Genomic DNA, 20,899 nt, shown 5'->3' with positions numbered 1-20,899 from the left:
TCACCAAACCCTTATAGTACTACTACATATTTTGCAAACAGTAAAGCTTTTCTTGTAAGTGGCTCCGCTCCACTTTCATGGTCCACTTCGACCCACCTACGTCAAATCTGCAAACATTTCCCATTTTCCCGCTTTTTGATAGTGCCGTGTAATGATGTTAATTTGCATATAGTACACAAAATTTTCTAGACTAAGTTTACTAAGCATAAGTTCTATAAATGGTGGCTCGGGTTATGAAGTAGGGAGAGAAGATCCCTCAGGATATGGTATATGGTACTTGGCCTATTTAGTGTTACGCAAGCCTTCTACACGTTCCTGTCCTACTGGTAGATTGGTGGATGTCTAGGCAAGTGACAGCCGCAAACAGCAAGGTATTTCCAGCTCACGTTACTATCCACTAACACCTTTACAAGGCTACATAAAAGCTTACATTTCAGAAGCATAGAGTTCCTCGGAAATTTACGGCAATTGGCAAATGCAGCTTAAAATGAGTGATAAGATACAAGTCGACCTTTTGATTGTTGGGGCTGGGCCAGCTGGGTAAGTTACTAAGTGGCTATACCATTTTTTCCTATTAAGGTTGCTTAAATTCCAGTGGACAGGTTAATGGCCGCGGCATGGATGGCACAGACTGGAGTGAAGACCTTGTTGATTGACGAACAATCCGACCACAGGACCAATGGCCGTGCGGATGGGTTGGAAAGCCGAACGTTGGAGATCCTAGACAGCTTTGGACTCGCCGACAAGGTCTGGGCGGAAGCAAACCATACGGTAGAGATTTGTTTATGGGTAAGGCAGTGTGGAATCTTGTTGGTGATATCTCCTAATTGCACGTATATAGTGCGATTCAGTCGATGGTCCTATCCGAAGAGACAGCATAGCGCCAAATTCGAAGGCCGGGTGGTCTCGGTTCTACGAATCGACTCTTGGTCAAGGCCGGATTGAAGACATCGTGTTAGAGCTTGTTCAGTCTCGTGATAATATTGACATAAGACGAGAAACCAAGCCCACATCGTTGGATATTGATTACTCTTGTATTGAAGATCACAGCACCTACCCAATTCGGATGGCTTTGGATACTCCTCTTCGTACAAGTTATGAATCACCTCACGATAGCGGTATTTCTACTCCAAGCACTAGCAGCGATGATGGAATGCAGCCTCATAATAGCGACTTACGGCATGGACGGTCGGGTACGGAAGTTGAAGCAAAGTATGTGTTAGGTTGTGATGGAGCTCACAGTTGGCTCCGAAAGCAACTCGGTCTAAAGCTGGAAGGACAAAGCTTTGATCATTACTGGGGTGTCTTAGACATTGTCCCTATTACGAACTTCCGTTAGTTACCTAGGTTATCTGGCGTCCTGCATTGTTGATGTTGCTGACAGTGGTATTCCTTACAGCTGATATACGAAAGAGATTTATTGTGAAATCGAAATTCGGCAATCTCATGATGATTCCACGGGAGGGGCAACTTGTCCGAGTATATGTTCAGCTTCCACTCACCATGGCCGATCAGTATAACATGGAGAAAGATCCGGGGATTATCTTGCGCCAGGTGGAGGCGATCATGAAGCCATATTCTTTGAAGGCGAAAAACACTATATGGTCCACAGTTTACAGGGTAGCTATTGCCTCCACAGCGTGATCCTCAGAGTGTGCTAACCCAATTTCAGGTTGGCCAGAGAATCTGCCCAAAGATTTCGCACCATAATCGTATATTCCTTGCTGGCGACGCATGTCATACCCACTCACCCAAAGCGGGCCAGGGGATGAATGTCAGTATGCAAGATACATACAATCTCGGCTGGAAGCTTGCTTCTGTGATTCAGGGTTCCTTAACTCCAAATATTTTAGACACATACCAGCAAGAGAGATTGCCAGTGGCAGAACGGCTACTTCAGTTCGACCGTCGCATTTGCCACGCCATGTGCAGCACTAGAGACCTTCAAAGCTCTTTGCAAGGCACCTTTGGTGAGGACCACAGAAGAGCCCTTGAAGAGGAAAACTCTTCGGCATCTGGCCTCGCAGTATCATATTCTCCAAACCTCCTCGTCACTTCCACCATCTGCAACACCGACGGACCTTATGAAATATCTTATTTTAGCAAACAATACCTTGCTGAAAATATACGAGTAGGTACTCGAATTCCGAGCAAGCTGGTCTTACAACAGATTGACTCGCAATCCTGTCACCTCCACGAGCTTTTCCGAAGTACGGGACAATGGAACCTGATCATATTCGGAGGTGATATTGTCAATAAATCGCAAATGGCTCGTGTTCGCAACTTAGCCGATTCTCTATCTTGCAAGGAATCATATTTTCATAGGTTTAAAACTGCAAGAGAGATGAAAGGAGACATTGAGCCCATTGTTGTGTACCTGCTGCACTCTGCATGCAGAAACAGCATTGACTTCTTTGATCTGCCAGAGATCTTTCGGCCTGAAAGTAAATACGGCGGCATCAACTTTGGCCGGGCCTTAGTAGATAATGAATTCTACCATCAACCTGGGGGTGGAGAGTTATATAAATCGTTTGGCATCCATCCAGAGGGATGTATGGTTCTATTGCGACCAGATCAACATATTTCCTTCATAAGTGAACTGGAGGATTTCAATGGTCTGGAAATGTTTTTGTCTTCATTTACACAATTAGACTGCTGACTTTCAAGACCAATTGCTCCGAGTTTGAGGCGTCCTGGCCTCCCATGCTTTAATCTATGGCAGCCAAACTTTTACTATAGTGACCTGTTATGGGAGGAGGTCCACTCAATGCGGGGGCCGAAACTTTTTAATTAATGATTGTCACGTAACCTATTTCGGTATAAATGATATCCTAGGGCCATCTTCTAGTTATATAATAGTTTAAGCTAGAGAATCTCTAAGGTAGCAATGTCGGAGGTAGTATCCTAGCTGTTCTTTTTGAGGGCTTATACTAGAGAGTAATCAATAAACCTTTAACGTGGCTATGTGCAGGAGCTAAAAGGTTAATATTTCAGAGCTATTGATCACATCTAATGATTAATTATAGTAGTCTAGCCGAGTGGCTCTGTGAGGACCTTGTGTTAGTTCTGTAGGATTCCCACCTTGTTCTTACTCCATTACCTCTTGTCCTATCTAAAGTGCATTTGCTTTCCTTACACGGGTCGTACAATACTAAAGCAGCGCTCACTCTATTCTTATACAGACCGCGACTACTAGCCTCATTTTCAGTAGATCGGACGGCTGATCTACTTGCAGGCCTTGGTCTTACCACGAGATGACCACTAGCGAATCCTAGCTATTGTATATTTTTACGTACCTATTTTTAGGTTATTTTGAAGCTCCACTGACGGACTGGTGTCACAACCCAAGGTTAACCTTATCCCGCAGCGCCGCTGTACCAAAGATGGACTGCGGGATGCTGCGGGATGAGTGCGCTACATGCGGCTTTATCTGGAATGGGTCTTGGCGATATGTTCAATACGTATCCAAAAGTTGAGACTTGGGGGGCTAAATGCTTGAATCCAAACCTAAAACGCGTGCGTGCGCTACGTACGCCGTACATGATTTTTACCATCGGACTCAAACTTTTGCTACCTCGCTGTACCAGTTGACCTTATCAATTGATGGATAATAATCAATTTTCATGTAGATTATTGATATTTGTGAGCTTGAATATAAATTTCAACGTAAGTTGATTTATCGATATGATCTGTATAGTAATCTTTGGCTTGGCAGCTCTAGCCGCTTGAAGCTGGCTGAGCTGACATCAATTGATGGGGGCTACAATCAGCACCGAGCCAATCGATGCCACGAATATAAATTAAACTCATAGTGCTGTCATCACTCAAATTCCAAAAATCAAAGAGAGGCAAAGGAAAACAGAGAGAAAGAGAGAGAAAAGATGATCTTCCAACCCTTCCTCGCCATCCTGGCGCTCCTAATCTCCTCTATTCACGCTTCCTTCGTCAGCTATCCCCGGCCTTCCATCTACGACAAATCCGCACACTTCTCACTCAAAGTAAACGGCACGTACGCATACACTGTCAGCTATGCTGGCTATGACTACGTGCAGGTATCCATGGATGAGGGATATGATACCGAATTCCGCATTGCGCTTACGGCGGGAGATAGCATCACATCTTACTCCATCTCTCCAGCAAAACTACCCATATCAGCGAAAACGGAGGGCAATGAGCTTGTGTTCTCCCTTACAAAGGCACATTATCTGATTGTTAAGATTAATGACGAGAAGGAATTTGTCGTTTTACTTGATCCAAGCGAGGTCGATGTGCCTGCTAGCTCAGGCTCGACTATTTATAATGTACTCGACTACGACGCAGATAATACTGGGAAATCGTTGACAAAGGGTATTCAAGCCGCCATGGACGCAGCAGCCGAGAAGCCAGGGAGTACCGTCTACGTGCCCGCAGGCCTATATACAATTGGCAACCTGATGCTCCGTAACCACACTTCATTGTATATTGCTGGCGGCGCGGTGCTGCGCTTCTCAGGAAATCCAAGCGACTATACAACCCTCTACAACAAGGCCGACCTGTACGACGGCACATGGTGGATCCAGACAGAAATCAACTCGACCAATATTAAACTCTATGGCCGCGGCACTATTGATGGGAATGGGTATAATACACGCAAGGCCAAGTTCATGGCTGACCTGGTAGTGCCCGTTGGTACAACGAATTTCACCTACGATGGGGTCCTTGTACGTGACAGCTCGTTTTGGGCTGTCACACCGATCCAGGTCACCGATGCGCTGTTGACGAATCTCAAGATTCTAGATAGGCAGGACGTCACTCAGGATGACGGGATCGATGTCATCGAGTCGACGCGGGTGACAGTGCGCCGCTCGATTGCGATTGCCAATGACGATTCCTACTCGGCGAAGACATGGCAGTATAACGTGCACACTACCGTACCTTATCCGTACGCGCCGCGGGAGTTGCGGGATGTGTTGTTTGAAGACTGCCTTGCCTGGACGCTGTGCTTCTCCTACAAAATCGGGGAAGGCGTGTGGGATGTACAGGATAATGTGACTTTCCGGGACAGCGTCACATACAAAGCTGGTGTTGGCATCGGCATTCATCACAAGTTTGGCTCCGAAATCGCGAGTAATATTACTTTTGAAAACATTGATATTGAGAGGTTATCGGGGTCGCCAGCCGGGAAAGCGACGTGGATGGCGATTTATGTCGACGATGCGGGTCAGGGTGTTGGGCCGTTGAAAGATTTGACGATTAAGAATATTCGGGCACGGCAGCAGGGCAAAGGCGATGCGTATTTGGCAGGGTACAATGAGTCATCGATAGTTAGCGATGTGACTATTAGTGATGTGTACATTCATGACAGTAAGGTCCCGGCGACAACATTTGAGGAGATGAAGTTGTTTCATGTTAGTCATTCGGAGGGTATCGAGATAGTTAACTCATGAACTTCCTCTGGGAAGTTATCGGATATTATATGCTCAATTTATACGAAAATTTGATTCTATCTTAGCATTCGATATCGTACAATGGTCAATCCTATATAACTACCCCCTAGGCCTTTAGAACACTTGAATTGGGTAAGATTACTGAACCTTGTTAATTTCTAGGTCTATTTCGGGAGTTGTCTTGTGGGATAATAGATTAATTATGTGTTTAATTTGGCAAATTACGGCTAATGACTATATCCCTCCATCAAAATTAGATACATCCCTCAAAGATGCCTTAACAGGGTTCTTCGCCGTGAAAATCTCATCCATCTCCTCCAAAGTCCTATCCTTAGTCTCAACAAAAAACAAATACACCCAAACAGCTTGTACAATATTCCAGACCGCATACACAATATAAATCTTCCAGGCAATATTCGCCAGTGCAATGGGCGCCGCATACGTATTCACAAATTCTGCCGCATTGAGAACTAGATTATTAATCCCCATGCCCTTCGAACGTGTATTCGTGTGCAGACATTCCACGGGATACGCAACTACCAGAGGATTCACGCCCCCGGAGTGGAAAATGCCGACGAAGAAGATAAAGGCAATAGTCAAATTGGAGAGGGATGATGATTGTCCCTTGTGGTATTGTGATGTCACGCCAATTAGAGCAACTAAACATGCACTCATCGACAAACACCCGAAGAGGAGTTGCGGCCGACGACCGACCTTATTCGAAAGTAACGAGCCAATGCTCGCCCCACCTAATGCCGAAATGTAGTATGCCATGTTGTACACCAATAGACGGTTTTGGGCTGTAATGCCAATATTGCGAAGGTTGTTGGCTAGGTAATACCCAGTGAGGTTGCTGCCACCCCATTGACCTAAAAGCAAGAGTAAGTCAGACGTGTTGGTAATAAAACTTGAAAAATGAGGCAATACCAATCACTCCGATTGAAATAACCATAAACAGGCGATACCGATTTCCCCGCGTGGTGACAAACTCCGAGTAGTCGTACCAGCGTTTATCAGACGCCTCCAGTTTGATACTGTCTTGCATTTCAATAATCTCAAGCGAAACAAGACCAGAATTCTCATCACCGTCTGCATGATATTTGGTTAAGATACGACGAGCATCATCTAAGCGATCATTGGCAATCAACCATCGGGGTGACTCTGGCAAGAACCAAACCCCAAGTAAAACAATCGATGTAGGCACTACCTGCAAGATTAATGGTAATCTCCAAGAGAGCGACGACTGAATTGGACCCGATGCAAACGCAATTGCACTGGCAATAATGGCACCGATCAGCCAGAGCGAGTTGTACAACATGACGGCCGGACCGCGCCATTGCGGGGGACTCATTTCGGCCACCCACGATGGTGCTGAGGACCGGCTGATAGCGAGACCAAAGCCGGTCAGGAAGCGGCCGGCAAGGAAAGCATGGTAATTTCCAGCTGAAAATAGTACTATGGCGCCGACCAACGTGATTGTGTTGCCAATCACCATGCCGACCTTCCGTCCCCAGCGATCACCAGCTGGTCCAGCGACGAATGATCCTACCATGTTACCAATGGTATAGATAGCGGTTACAATGCCAAGGAGGCTGCCGGTCTTGGGCACGCCCAGGTCGCTGTGCCAGCGGTCACTGCTGTTCATGGCCGACATGAGTGAGGAGTCAAACCCGGTGCCCCATGAGTCTACTATCGTCAATATCTACGGTCGGCCGACTGAGTTTGCGGGGGTTGCTTACTGCAGTAGGCCAAGAGCATAAAAAAATATAGCTGTATCGCTGCCTTAGAGAATTTCTTTGGCGGTGAAAGGAGCACTTCAGCCCTCATTTCAGCCTGCAGGGTTGTGTCTTTAGACATCTCGAAATGAGACACGGTTTCCTTATTGATCCCGGACATGGCTTTGGTTTCAATGGAGAGAAAATTCATACAACCGTGAAATAGCTCACATCTTGTGTATAGCTTTATAGAGAGGTATCTTAGGGTATAAAAAGTACTCCGTACTAGTAATGCAAGTTACATCCCCCACACCCAATGTTCCCTAAAGTCAGCACCAATGCCAAGACCCGCACTTTCAGGTGTGGGGTGCGGGATGATATTATTTTTAACTCTTCAGGCTGTCAGCTTGCCCCGAACCCAAAAAAAAGAAAGGAAAGGGAAAATAATTGTGGCCTAGCCTGTCATTTGCAGGGTTTAATACTTACAATCTTAATAGGCCCTCGTCTGTCGCGAGACATCTCTGCTGTCATGTCTCACAGCAGCCCCGCTGATGCCTTGGCCGGAGATCTGGTCACTTTTGATCAATTCATTCTGCTAGGCGACTCGATCACGCAGGGTGCGTCAAACCAAGATAGTGGGTTCGGGTTTGTTCCTGCTCTAGCACATGGTATGTCGTGCTTCTACCTAAATTGATTGATGATTATTTTAATCGGCGAAAAGATTACGCTCGCCGGTTGGATGTTATCAATCGTGGCTTCAGGTAAGAACCCAATGCGAAAATGTAACTATGTGGATATGCAAGCATAGTTGACCCAGTTTTAAGTGGATACAACACTGCCAATATAAGATTGATATATCCTCAGTTCTTCCCACCTCCACACCTTGCTCACGTGCGATTTCTGGTAATTTTCCTCCTTTGTTTATGAAATACCTCCGGCAATCATGCCATATCTAATATTTCGCAAAGCTGCTGTTTTTTGGCGCCAATGACTCCATCATTGACCAGACTTCGAGACAACACGTCTCCATAGACGAATTCAAGGCCAATATCGAACACATTGTCAACCACCCGGTCACGCGCCTGCAAAACCCAAATATCATCATAGTCACTCCACCTCCAATCTGCGAGCATCAACAAAGCCAGCTTGATATAGAAAAGGGATTCCCATTTTTACGCCGACGGGCTGAGAATACTAGGAAGTATGCAGAGGTTTGTTTGGATGTTGCAAGGAGAATGAACCTCGTTGGAGTTGATATTTGGTCGACTTTTATGAGAGAAGCCGGATGGAAAGAAGGGCAGGTACTGGAGGGATCACTAGAGACTCAGAAGAATGAAGTATTTCAGAGACTTTTATATGATGGTAGGTTTTCCATTTAGTGGCAACTTTAAATTGATACTTACTTCATCAGGTCTCCATCTGAGTGCCGACGGGTATAGACTTCTTTATAGAGAAGTGACAGATGCGATCCGTCAAAATTTTCCAGACCAAACACCTGAAAAATTACCAATTATATTTTCAGAGTGGAATAATGCCCCTAGATATGATGACTAGAGCAGAATATTGAATAGATAGATTGACTAGGAAATAAAACAAATCATCAGCTTTGTGGATTATGAATCCTCTTGTCCATAGTAAATACATTCCACATCCCTATTGAGTCCCTTTGCTTCAACAATCTGAAGGTCGCCCGGAATAATGTCGAGACAGTTATCTGACCATGTCACACCGTCATTCAACAACACCAGTCCCTTGACGGGTTTCTTTGCCGAGATATGAACCGTCTCCCCAACAACCCTGACTGTCAGACCCCTGTCGGGAAATGTGTAATGTTTAAATGGTTGTGGCCAGTCGCTTTCTCTCGAGATAACACACTTTCCAGACTCGTCAAAAAGTCTAACAGCCAAAACTACCGGCTCATCCTCTGGGGTCTCTTTGTCTGCAACAATTTCGGTCGTCCCTAGGGCTAGAATATCAACTGACCATGTCTTTGCCAAACACACGTCCAGTCCTGTCACAATAGAGATATATCTCAGCTCCACAGTCCCTCTTACTACCTCCACTCCAGAATTGGCAATCCAGACAGAAAAGGTGGATTCTTTGGGAGGGTAGATGTGAGGCGTAGCATGCGCAATAACCCCTGCAGCGTCAGCTTTCATCTTTCCATTGATGAGAGCTAAATGCTGGAAATTGGGCCGAACTTCGATTTTAGGTCGCCGAATAACACCAATAGCAAGAGGTTTCAGGGCTCTCATGATCACGTAGTATGCTGGCTTTGGGCGCTCGTAGTAGTCGACGATGGCCCAGCTAGATACAGGCCAGGAATCATTCATCTAGACAAATCCATTAATTTAAGAACCATGGAGTGATTGTGAGAAGAGAAAGTACGAGACTAACCTGCCATACTAAGGCCCCTCCACAAAGTCTCCCTTGGAACTGCCTCCTCCATCCCCGAAAAGCGTAACCCATTGCTTCACTCTGCGTCAATTGCGACAAATAAATATATCTCTGTAAATCAAACGATAGCCGAAAATTTTCTCCCATGCAGGTAAACATCCTCTTTTCATAACTAGACGCTTTACAATGATGCTCAAAAGCAAGGGATTGAGGATGGGTATCTGTATCGGCAGGATCAAAGAAGGCCTGTTTCACAGTCTCTAAATGAGGACAAGAGAGCATTCCAAACTCTGAAATAAACCGCGCACAAAGGTCGGGGTACCGCTGGTAAGGAACCAACATCCCGCTAGAAACATTCCAGATATGCACGTCTCCAATAGTTCGGTCACTGTTGTTGTCTTCACCGCCGAAGGGAGATCCCGGCCAGTAGGTGATCCACGGTGCGTGCTGACGAACAATGTCAGGGAGAATTGCCTCGTAGGTATACCGAGCACCAAAAGTAGTGTTTTTCCATTCGGACTCAGGGGTTTTCATGTCGTGTTTCACTAAATAAGGTCAGTCGTCTCTCATTGTCTTGTATAAACACCGATCACATACATCCTTCATTGGCAACTTGATAATCCTCGTTATTACCTGCGAATATACATAACGATGGATGGTTTCGTAGACGCCGCACCGCTGCCACGGCTTCCTTTTTAACACTGTCGACAAAATTTTCATCGGATGGATACTGCCCACACGCAAAAGCAAAGTCTTGCCAGACAAGCAACCCACGACGGTCACATTCATCAAAAAATGCGTCATCTTCGTATATTCCTCCACCCCAAACCCGGATCATATTCTGGTTGCCACGCACAGCTAAATCTATCCACCTAGCATATCGATCTGGGGTCATTCTGGTGAGAAAATTGTCACCAGGGATCCAGTTACTGCCACCCATGAATATGGGAATTTCATTGATTTTAAAATAAAATGTCGATCCCTCTTTCAGTGGTGACTGGACCAATTCAACTCGACGGAAGCCCACAGTATGAGACACCGTGTGGAGGACGGTGTTGTCATCACTGTTGCGAAGGACTGTTCTCACTTCGTATAGAGGTTGTTTGCCATGGGTAAAGGGATACCAAACTTGTACATCAGGGATAGGAATAAGTGCGCCTTGTCCCTTTTCAATATTTCTCGAGGTTAGTGTCAACCCCTTGGGATCGACAATTGTACTCTCCAGTGTATACCTATCAGAGTCGTGACGAATATCACAGCTCACAAACAATGTCCCATCTTTGAGATCATCAGACAACCGCGCCTCGACTCTAACATTGTCAAGTCGAGATTGATAGGTTTCTAGATAAATTGGCTTCCAGGGACCTGCTGTGACAAGTGAGGGTCCCCAATCCCAACCAAAATGGTACTGTGCTTTTCGTGCATATACTCGCTCGTACTGGCCGTTCCAGCATACAAGGTGACCTTTCTCTTTGTATATCGAGTTTGCTACCTTCATTGCCGACTGGAAAGTGATTTTGAGGATGTTTTCATTCTTCAGTAAGCCAGGTGCCAGTTCGACATGATGAGGCACGAACATGTTATCGGACCTGAGCTTTTTAGCTTTATTCCACGTCGTTATCATCGCTTGAAGTGGGAGGCTTTATACTCACTCGCATATCTGCACACCATTTAACTCCACTTTGGCGAAAGTATCCAGTCCTTCGAACACAAGAGCTGACTGATATCCTGCGGCTTCAGGACTAGCAGTAAAGTGGGTGGTATATACCCAATTTTTTGAGTCAACCCATTGAACATCCTTTTCATTTGTGCCAATGAAAGGGTCGGGAATATGGTTTCCCGCTAAAAGATCCAAGTGAATGCTACAGGCATGAATTTAAAAATTATACTCATAGTAAGTAAGCGTTACTTACTTTGTAGGAATTTTTGTCTCGCCGCTCAGCCTTCCCTCTTCATCCGACCATTGAAAGTCGGTCAAGATTGTACGGCGCAACATCGGGTTTAGTCGACTTGTCAAAAGCCCAAACAAAATATTTAGAGTATAAGTATCATGCGATTAATTCTTCTGGGCTTTTGTGCGTTTGCGTGTGAAGTGAAACGTCTCGCTAAACAAGTTGTGTAAATATTTCTAATTGTGATTATCTAATCTAGATATTTAACGCAGCTTGTATATCTCTTTTTAGAAATAGTAGAAGTATATCTGCTCATCCCGCACGAGCTTAATGTATCCCTCAGAGCTAGTGACGATTCGGCGGGGTAAAGAACATTCACCTTTTTCGATTTACATACCCAAAACCTAATTGTAAATTATTAATGAATAGCAAAGGTGTATTTTTGTTAGCCCTTAAATTGCCAGACTTTTGACTAATACTGAAAGAGAAACTGCCGGCTTTACAACCAAAATGTGAGTAGTAATGGGATTTCCAACGGTTAAACAGTAAGGGTGCGAACCTTGACCTGGGTCAGATGGAATATTAGTGAAAAATGGACAAACCATACCATTAAATTATTTCAGCACCACATATGAATAGTTAGAAGTCTACTTATTATCAAGTGCGTAGATGAGCTCGCGCTCTAGGTCAACTGAGGTAAAGAGCCATTAGAATTCAAGAACTAATTGGTGTATACGGTCTTTTGTACTCGATACTGAGATTACTTCCAATTACTTAATACTTAATAAATTTCTAAATGATTAAATCTAGCATTTCACAAACAGTAAATCTATGTATATTAATTCTTTAGTACCCAAAAGCTCTCACGTTAATCCCATTCATCTGCAACTCTTTTTTCTGTGCCTGGGAAAATTCATGTCGATTGCCTTCTTTCCAGCTCTCCAATAATCCTGCCTGGTAAACCAATACGGCTCCGTCGGTTAGTAGTGTATCTTGTAATTTTTCGATAGAAACATCCTTTGCAACTGCTCTTTGATCGATACACAGGGACGCTGCAACACCCGCAGCCTGTCCTAGCGCCATCCAACACGGCTCCATCCTCAATGTCGAAAATCCAATATGCGTCGCAGACACAGGAACAGGTGCTATGAGATTCCCAACCGGCGAGTCTGGTACCATTACTCGATAGGGCACTGTGTATGGAGCACAAGGATATCCCAGAAATCCGTCCAGATGAATCCTGCCGGCTTCTCGTTTGCGTACTGCATGAGAGTCTAATTGGTAGTGACTCGCCGTTATACTGTCATGGTGAACAGGAGGACGCCCATTGTATGTTGTTGGCAGAGAATCGTGTGCTGTGAAAAGGTACTTTCCTTTCATTCTTCTGCCTTCTCTAACGTAAATTTGCCTTGGAAAATGACCGTTCTCGACATATTCGTCCTTTGCCCAACCCCACTCGTTGCACTTCTCTCTGAAATAAAGAGGAAGCTCCGGGTCGTTCTGGGCAAAGTAGAAAAGTCCCTCGGTGTACTCGCGTAACCGTATAGCGAACTTATCGCGCCATTCCCAGCTCGCTGTCGGGTATGGCCAGTTCTCTTCTGGCAAATCCGTCGAGATAAATGCAAAATGCATATTATTTCCATCCCACTTATCGAGTGGTAATTTGCAAATACTTGACAGGCGTTGAATTCCTGGAATGTAATCAGGCTCTGGGGGCAGATTCTTTTCTGCTCTCCTCGCGTTTTCTTCCAGTTGCTTTTGCGAAATTTGAAGACTGTCCATACCGGTATGAGCACCGGTTTTAACGTCTGGGATAAGAGAAACGTATTCATCTCGGTTGTAGTGGGCTGGTTTTTGAATGGGGACTCGGTTGTCAGGGTTGTCGGTAAGACAGAGTCGATAGTTATAAGCTTGTACCGCGTTGTCCCCAGTGTAATCGGTGCCGACACACTCAGGCCCACGCCAGAGCTTGTAAACCTTTCCGGCGCCGAGCTCGCCGTATTGGCTTCGACTTTCACGGCCAATATAGAAAGGAACACCAGCAGCCGCAATGAGATCACCTTCGTACGTAGCATCCACGAAAAACAATGCACGATATGTCTCGCGGACACCAGACTCGAGATTGGTCACATGGATGGCTTGTATCTTTGTCCCATCTTCCGCCATCCTCAGATCCCACGGCTGGAAATCAAACTGACGCTCCCTCAAGACATCGATGCTGGCCTTGTAGCCTTCCAGCATTTCGGTGAAGACCAGTTCGGCGACGCTGGGCTCAAACCGATACCCATCGCTACAGTCTTCAACTTCTTTGGACTCGGAGCCAAATTTATCCACGTATTTCTGCTTAATGCGCTGGACAAATTCGAGAAAAATACCTCCTGTCGCTCCACGAGTAGCTATATCGGTAGCTCCCAAGCCATTGGCAGGCAAACCACCTATAAATCGGGTGCGTTCCAGTATCAAAGACTTCTTTCCCAATCTGGCCGCCGAGATACCAGCGGCTATGCCCCCTGGCGTCGCACCGAGGATTATGAGGTCATATGAGTTATTTTCCCCTGCAAACCCATTCATCTTGATTGTTTCCAGGTGGTTTCGTGTTACTGAATGCTCTTTGTTGGCGTCAACACCCAGTTGTATTGATGATAATTGGGGCTTGCTTATATGTCACTTTCTTAACAGTTTTCAAGCGAGTGTTCCACATTACACCTGAAGATCCAAGAATCAACCAACATGGAACGCCATGAAATCGTACCTTTTTCCCTACGATTTTACTCTAGTACTACAAAGGCCACCTTTTTGCTTGCTGCGGGATGAAGATCAGCTTATCCCGCACCAAAACCGGACATGTCTCCGAGATGCATCGCAATATTTTCATTTCGATATTAACTATATCACATACTCCTATCGTAGGAAAGCGCTGCGAATAATAATTACGATTTACTTTAACACCAAGCTTTAGAAAATTCATACTTTTTCCTTATTTGTCTTGCGCACGATAGACAAAATGGCTTCAGGTCGCAAATTCCACCTCAACAACGGCCTCGCCATCCCCGCACTAGGCTTTGGCACCTGGAAATCAGCCCCGAATGATGCCTACTCCTCGGTTCTGGAAGCCTTCAAGACTGGGTATAGACACATAGACTGCGCGTGGGTGGGTTGAAGCTTCCAACTGATTTGCCATCAAATATTGTTAACCAAGAGAAACAGATATACGGAAACGAGTCTGAGGTCGGTAGAGCCTTGAAGGATAGCGGGTTGAAGAGAGAAGAATATTTTCTAACGACGAAACTGTACGTTGCGAGATCCTGCTACGCAGGTTGTTGAATTATTTCTAAAACCGAAAAAAATCTTCTAGGTGGAGCACATACCACGAGCGCGTCGAGGAAAATCTGGACCTATCTTTGAAGCAGCTGGGTGTGGAATATTTAGACCTGTATCTTCTCCACTGGTAAGACTCTCCTTGATCTCGTCTTCAATATCATGTTAGTATTTTTTTTTTTACTAAGATCTGACTTCAAGGCCGGTCACATTAAACCCCAATGGCAATCCCCCAACCTTCCCTCTTCTCCCGGATGGCACACGAGATGTGATTCTCGATCATCCCTTTACCAAAACATGGGAAAGTATGGAGAGACTCCTAGCAACAGGGAAAGTGAAAGCTATTGGAGTTTCCAACTTTGATATTCATAACCTGGAAGTCTTGCGCCGGTCCAGCAAGGTTGTTCCGGCTGTGAATCAAGTCGAGTTGCACCCATATTTGCAACAGGATCGCCTTTTGGAGTATTGCAAGCAGAGGGGCATTGTTTTGACAGCTTATACACCGTCGGTTTAACCCCCGTTTCTATCTGGTCATTCAGAGATCTGACATTCGTGGGTTAAAAGACTAGGATCAAACGATACTCCACTCAAGGAAGAAAAAATAATTACTGAAATTGCCGAAAAGCATAACTGTCAGGCTGCTCAAGTTTTGCTTAATTGGGGCATTCAGAGGGGGTATGCGGTCCTCACGAAAGTTAGTATCTCCAGCTGTGTCTGAAACAAAAACCTAAATGTCGCTGGCATTAACCAATCTATCAATATAGTCGGTGACGCCTTCTAGAATATCCGCCAATTTCCAGGATGTCAGCCTTGATGCAGAAGATATGAGTCGTATCAAGACCCTAGAGAAAGGCTTGAGGACCTGTAATCCGCCTTGGAAAACAACAGTGTTTGTAAGTCGACACTTCTCAATTTATCTTGTACCAGGATGCTGACAGAAATTGACTATAGCATGATGAGTAACGCGTCCACTCGTCTGGAACTATCGTTATTAAATTTACATGTAGATTTGAGTAATATAAATCATAAAATCATACCCATTCCAACCGCTATTAAAATACATATATCAAACAAAATACCGATCAAACCAAAGCATCAGCCAAACTACTTAATACGGCAGCATATTCCCTAGCATTAGCACTTTTTTTCTCTGTTAAACGTAAGCTAACAGGTGGAACAATCTCCCTCCAAAATTTCACGCAGCCGTGCATATCTCCAGCATTAATTGCAGCCGAAAGGTCATCCAGAATGGCCGCCATTTGCCTTTGGTCCGGTTGAGAGTAAGAGTAAGTAGAAGTTTCCGAATCAAAGCCTCGGGAAAACAAATAGGCCCATAGGGTCAGTATCCCAAAGTACAGCGCAGTTGTCTCAAATGGAGAGGACTCCTCAAGCACTTCATCGAAAGGATTTTGGTTATTCAGCGGAGAAGATTGTTTTCCAACGTAAAGGCGTAATAGGCTGACTGCGTGTTTTGCGGCTTCCATTGTGACTTTTTCGCGAGTGAGTAGTCTCATTGCTGCAAGACGGGTCTCTTCCGCGGGAGTTGTGCCGGCTGTGGAGTAGCCGACATTCGTGGCAGTTTCGAGGCGATAAAGCGGGGTATAGAGAGATATGGTGGTTAGATGATATGTCATAAGAGAGCTGGTCCGAGATGCGGAGGCAGGGTGGAGAGAGATCATGTTGTTGTACAGAGTATCTTGGGCGAATTTTACACAATTTCTCGCTTGACTAGCATTGTAAAACGGGTCTTTGGTTTGTTGTTCAGCGGATAAAGCGAGAGATGAAAATGCCGTCAGAATAATAAATTGGGAGTAGGCGTTTAAAGAAAGGGCGTTTAAGTTGTGAGTCTCGTTCAATGTAAGAGAATGATAGATCTCATTGAATTTGATTGAAGATGAGTGTGCCTCTCTCGAACGGATTTCCCATTCTTCAGCACTGGGAGCATTCCACAAGGCATTATCACATGGAAGTTCGAGAGTGAGGCCAAGTGGAGAGGACCTAAAATCGGAATGCATTAGTTTGTCCAATCTTTCAACGTAAAGATCCATGCTTACACTGCTCGGACATGCCCGAAAAATACAGCATGCTGAACATCGCTTATAAATATGCAATATGCGAGTCTATATAACTATTAGCAAGTGTAAAAAGCCACTAGATCATACTAAAGCATACCTTTTAACCGACTCCTTTTTGGTCCAATCGTACCATGTCTGCTGAAGCGAGGAATCCGGTGAGAGAGCAGATGATTGTTTCACAGACTGTGCAATCCGAAGTCGGCGTCCAATGGCTACAGTATTTCCGTGTATTATGTCACTTGCTTCGACGTCTGCGCGGTTCCCGAAGAACATGCCTGCATATTCGACAAGAAACCTATCACTTTGTATTAGCGACAGAGATATAGTTTTAAAGATCTATATCTATACTAACATCGTTTCTAGGGCCCAGATCTGTGGGTTTCCTATTGGTTTGTTAATAAACTGCAAGAGCCAGTTAGCATGCAAATAGGCTGAAAAATATTTATTGAATTACTTGAACAATTGACTCTCTCAGCTGTGATAGCAATATGCAGCCCAGCTCATGAGCACCCTTATAATGAGATATCAATAGCCCAATGGCTAGCAAAGAAGCACACAGCTCTGTCGGGAGGAAGTTGATATTCCGTGTGTGGCTGTGGAAAAATGGGGCAAAAAGGTTTAAATGAGCAACTGCATTTTCGATAAAACGAGATGTCAATTCTGGGCTTGCAATTAGAAACGAAAATTCGGCTCGAGTCTGGAACTTCCCATAAGCGGTTTGTTTTTTTTATTTTTTTTTTTTCATTCTATGACAGTTGGGTTTTAAATACCGGGACAAGAGAAACGAGGTTCGTATACATCTCGAAATCCAGTTGTGTAGGGTTATTGGTCGTAGGCAGTCCAAAGGAGGGTATGTCCTAGATAGAAAATTGTCAGCCCCAATTGATGCTGAGGGCCGAAAATGAGTGAGTGGTACATACAGGCTGTAGACGTTGAACCGGAGGCGGGGTTTGTTGACCTGGGACAACCCCAGAAGAAAATTCGGGCTGGAATTGAAATAGCCAGTCCATGCGAGGAGTAGCATTGGCTGGTTGAATTGAGAAGTTTCCCATATCAAACCCATCCGGACCTTCCGGCTGTGCTGAAGATAATGCTGCCGTACGGTCATTGCTAGTTGCAGACAATATTGGAGCTCTTTCATAGCTTGGCGGTGTCTGATGAGTATAGCCTCCAGAATGGCGATTACTTTGTCCTTGACCTGAGGCTAAGCCAAGACTTTGTTGTTGATTGGGCAGGATGATATGGCCATCCATGCTATCATTCATTTCGTGCAAAACGGGCTGCTCCTCCGGCCGCCGCCTCTCGGATGAAATGTTCTCCGTTGTAGAGGTAGATCCAGCATCTGACTGAGCAGGAGACTTATCCAATGCAGTTCCGCCGTTGGGAGAACTTCTGCGGAGACCGTGTTTGAGAATCAAATGCCGCTGCAAAAGGTCGTTTCGGTAGAATATCTTGTGGCAGCGGGGACACAGGATGGTCTGGTCGGTATCTAGTCAAACAGGTTAAAAACGATACATGCATTGGATCGCACAGAAGGCCTGCCGTACGGTTCAGAGAATGTCTCTTCAAGTGCTCTCGCCTCCGAAAGCTCTTGTCACACCCGTGGTGGTTGCAGTAGAATCTCTGTATGCCGCTCATCTAGGCCGGAGTCTTTCTTGTCTTATCAGCTACCATTGAGTTATTTGGACCTGTCAATTGCACTCGTGTACAACAAGGAGACAGGTAGTCACAGTAATATAGACACAGCTGAATTGATACAGCCCTATTATGCGATCATGTCACGCTAGGTGCAATAAACTACATGAGACAACGTTGAGCGCCAACTTGAGTGGGGGTGAGACGGCCCCCACCTAGGCCTTGATCGACAAACCAGGAGCTGAGTTAATATTAGATCGATCCTTCGGGGCCATCAATTCTATTTTATAGTATGGAGTAGCTAACAATTAAAATCAGCAAATGTCGTTAGTAGCACAAGTAAATACCAATAATATATGCAAATGATCCCATCAGCTATTCGGTCTATTTATTTCTCTAACCTCTAAAAATTAGATGCATAGAATACACTTTTGAAACATGACCACTCCGGCCTTTCCAATAATGAGGTAGCAATCCATTACTAAGAGCTGTTTACGCGAATTCCTCTGCCGATATCGATAATATCGATATTATCAAGATAATAATTGATGCCCCGAGACTGAAAGGGATACCGATCATGTATTAAACTTGTCGTATATTGCTTCCCCAGACAAAAACCAATGACTAGGGAGGCGGCGATGGGGGTTTCAAGATGAATTAGGGCTCAATTGCTATTTATGGACCAACTAATAGTTCATACACAAGACAATGATCACAACCATTGCTACCATATAAGCCATTACATTCTCTATCCTAATACATACGACCATAGGGTGTGGAAAACAGGGCTTCCCGTCCGCTCAGCCGTACTTAAGCCACACGCCGGCTGGTTAGTAGTTGGGTGGGTGACCACCAGCGAATCCCAGCTGTTGTATGTTTTTATTTTTTATTTTTTGGCTTGAGTAAAAGAAGAACTGGGTGTCTCCTTGTTCTGGGGGGCAGAGTGCGTCTGTTTTTGCGTCTTGTTGGACCAAATAATACGCACACAAGGGAGTGGTCACAAATGTTGCTTCTATATAGCTCAATAAAATGAAATAATCCAGTACATACGACCATAAGCTTCCTGTTCGTTCAGCTATACTGAAGGTATATGCTAGCTAAGAATAAGTTTTCGAGGTCGATCCAAATACTGTTACTATCCTAAATAGCAGAAAACATATTTGTCCTCAGAATTGTCAGTCTAAGTAAAGTATGCCATGGTCCATCAGAAGATACGAACTCTACAATAGTGATGGCAGGGTAAGGAAAAACTATATTTACAAGTCACGACATGAACATGTATATGTACTTTTATTGTCACAATAAAACATCCTCCATGATCCTTCAAGATGATCCCGACATTCAGAAACCAGCTAAATACCCGAAAAAAGTGCCACGTCCCATATGTATATTCACGTTGGCCACGTGAAAATTTTTTTATAAAATTATTCAGCAAAAGAAATCAATGAAAAAAACACCGGAGAGTCTGAGCGCAATCCCAAGTGAAACTAGAGCTAATATAATTAGCGTTCGAACTTGCCGTGTATTCCCATATGTGTGACTTACCGGTCATCCCACAAGATGGGGGGGGGGTATTACTTAGCTTTGGTTCTCAATAAAGAGGTTCCTTCAGTACATAAATGTGCTATTCCGGAGCAAGAATCCTCCCAGGTGGTAACGGCTGTGGTAGGATAGTGATTCAAGGGGTCCGAAACTATATCCAGTTAGCTACAAGCTCTCATTCTGAAGAGGATGAAGGGGAGCAACTCACTCGCATGTTGTGATAGTCTCACCACCATGGAATCAACTGACAAAAAAAAGAGAAATGTCACGACCCATACGTAGATCCAGGCTGGCCACGCCACTGCCTCAGGAAGTCTGAAGACAGCCCACCCAAGCGCTGGATCTGTGATCGACCGAAGGGGTTTTGTGATACTCGTCGTGGCTGTTGTGTCCAGTTAGCAGGTGCCGACACTGTTGTAGAGGGGTATGAGTATGCATACTCCTTCATTTCTCCATGAAAGAGACAAAGATGGTGTTGACTACCGCACCAAAAGATCAGAAGAAGAATGGAATCGGCCTCTGACGAGATGAAAGAGGAGAAGAGAAGGAGAACAGAAAAAATAAGAGGGAAGGAGGGGAAGACATGCCTGACCGGGGTGCCCCATCCGCACCTTCCTCGCGGTGCGCCCCGTGCCTTCCCTTTTGGGCCATTGTCTTCCACCGGTTATATAAGCAACAATACTAACTACAGACTGATGAAATGTATTCGTAAAAGTCAAACATTAATATCAATATTACTATACAGCCCACCACGTATGGCACATGCAGACAACCCAAAAACGCCTCCCATCCATATTCCCATGATAATTTAAATATACACGGCTCGCGCCAGGCGAGCTATCTGGCGTCGTCCCAATCGGGGAGCACAGATTCGTATCAACCAAGTAGCCCGACTCCAA

The 20,899-nt window shown here is 45.0% G+C and overlaps 7 protein-coding genes across 7 annotated transcripts; 4 read left to right on the top strand and 3 right to left on the bottom strand.

Moving 5' to 3' along the window:
- Window positions 1-487: 487 nt before the first annotated feature.
- TRUGW13939_09955 (uncharacterized protein) lies at window positions 488-2,659 on the top strand (the record flags this gene model as incomplete). Its single annotated transcript, XM_035493071.1, has 5 exons — window positions 488-540; window positions 603-789; window positions 842-1,334; window positions 1,400-1,620; window positions 1,673-2,659. The coding sequence occupies 5 exons, from the start codon at window positions 488-490 to the stop codon at window positions 2,657-2,659; spliced, it is 1,941 nt and encodes a 646-aa protein (XP_035348964.1).
- A 1,222-nt stretch (window positions 2,660-3,881) lies between these two features.
- TRUGW13939_09954 (uncharacterized protein) lies at window positions 3,882-5,426 on the top strand (the record flags this gene model as incomplete). Its single annotated transcript, XM_035493070.1, has 1 exon — window positions 3,882-5,426. One exon carries the CDS (start codon window positions 3,882-3,884, stop codon window positions 5,424-5,426), a length of 1,545 nt encoding a protein of 514 aa, XP_035348963.1.
- A 234-nt stretch (window positions 5,427-5,660) lies between these two features.
- On the bottom strand, window positions 5,661-7,322 carry TRUGW13939_09953 (uncharacterized protein; the record flags this gene model as incomplete). Its single annotated transcript, XM_035493069.1, has 3 exons — window positions 5,661-6,295; window positions 6,354-7,112; window positions 7,166-7,322. 3 exons carry the CDS (start codon window positions 7,320-7,322, stop codon window positions 5,661-5,663), a joined length of 1,551 nt encoding a protein of 516 aa, XP_035348962.1.
- Window positions 7,323-7,670: 348 nt separating this feature from the next.
- On the top strand, window positions 7,671-8,695 carry TRUGW13939_09952 (uncharacterized protein; the record flags this gene model as incomplete). Its single annotated transcript, XM_035493068.1, has 5 exons — window positions 7,671-7,809; window positions 7,863-7,902; window positions 7,966-8,044; window positions 8,110-8,503; window positions 8,553-8,695. The coding sequence occupies 5 exons, from the start codon at window positions 7,671-7,673 to the stop codon at window positions 8,693-8,695; spliced, it is 795 nt and encodes a 264-aa protein (XP_035348961.1).
- A 59-nt stretch (window positions 8,696-8,754) lies between these two features.
- On the bottom strand, window positions 8,755-14,001 carry TRUGW13939_09951 (uncharacterized protein; the record flags this gene model as incomplete). The annotated part of the gene is made up of 6 exons (XM_035493067.1): window positions 8,755-9,474; window positions 9,539-10,083; window positions 10,136-11,127; window positions 11,191-11,400; window positions 11,452-11,547; window positions 12,284-14,001. 6 exons carry the CDS (start codon window positions 13,999-14,001, stop codon window positions 8,755-8,757), a joined length of 4,281 nt encoding a protein of 1,426 aa, XP_035348960.1.
- Window positions 14,002-14,434: 433 nt separating this feature from the next.
- Window positions 14,435-15,711, top strand: TRUGW13939_09950 (uncharacterized protein; the record flags this gene model as incomplete). The annotated part of the gene is made up of 7 exons (XM_035493066.1): window positions 14,435-14,581; window positions 14,638-14,720; window positions 14,786-14,878; window positions 14,950-15,252; window positions 15,313-15,442; window positions 15,513-15,641; window positions 15,700-15,711. 7 exons carry the CDS (start codon window positions 14,435-14,437, stop codon window positions 15,709-15,711), a joined length of 897 nt encoding a protein of 298 aa, XP_035348959.1.
- A 119-nt stretch (window positions 15,712-15,830) lies between these two features.
- TRUGW13939_09949 (uncharacterized protein) lies at window positions 15,831-18,461 on the bottom strand (the record flags this gene model as incomplete). The annotated part of the gene is made up of 8 exons (XM_035493065.1): window positions 15,831-16,746; window positions 16,803-16,868; window positions 16,921-17,118; window positions 17,176-17,225; window positions 17,278-17,520; window positions 17,594-17,680; window positions 17,744-18,312; window positions 18,371-18,461. 8 exons carry the CDS (start codon window positions 18,459-18,461, stop codon window positions 15,831-15,833), a joined length of 2,220 nt encoding a protein of 739 aa, XP_035348958.1.
- Window positions 18,462-20,899: the final 2,438 nt, after the last annotated feature.

Source organism: Talaromyces rugulosus, chromosome V (genome assembly GCF_013368755.1).
Source record: "Talaromyces rugulosus chromosome V, complete sequence".
Taxonomy (NCBI): Eukaryota; Fungi; Ascomycota; class Eurotiomycetes; order Eurotiales; family Trichocomaceae; genus Talaromyces; species Talaromyces rugulosus.
This window is presented reverse-complemented; position numbering and strand designations above follow the sequence as displayed.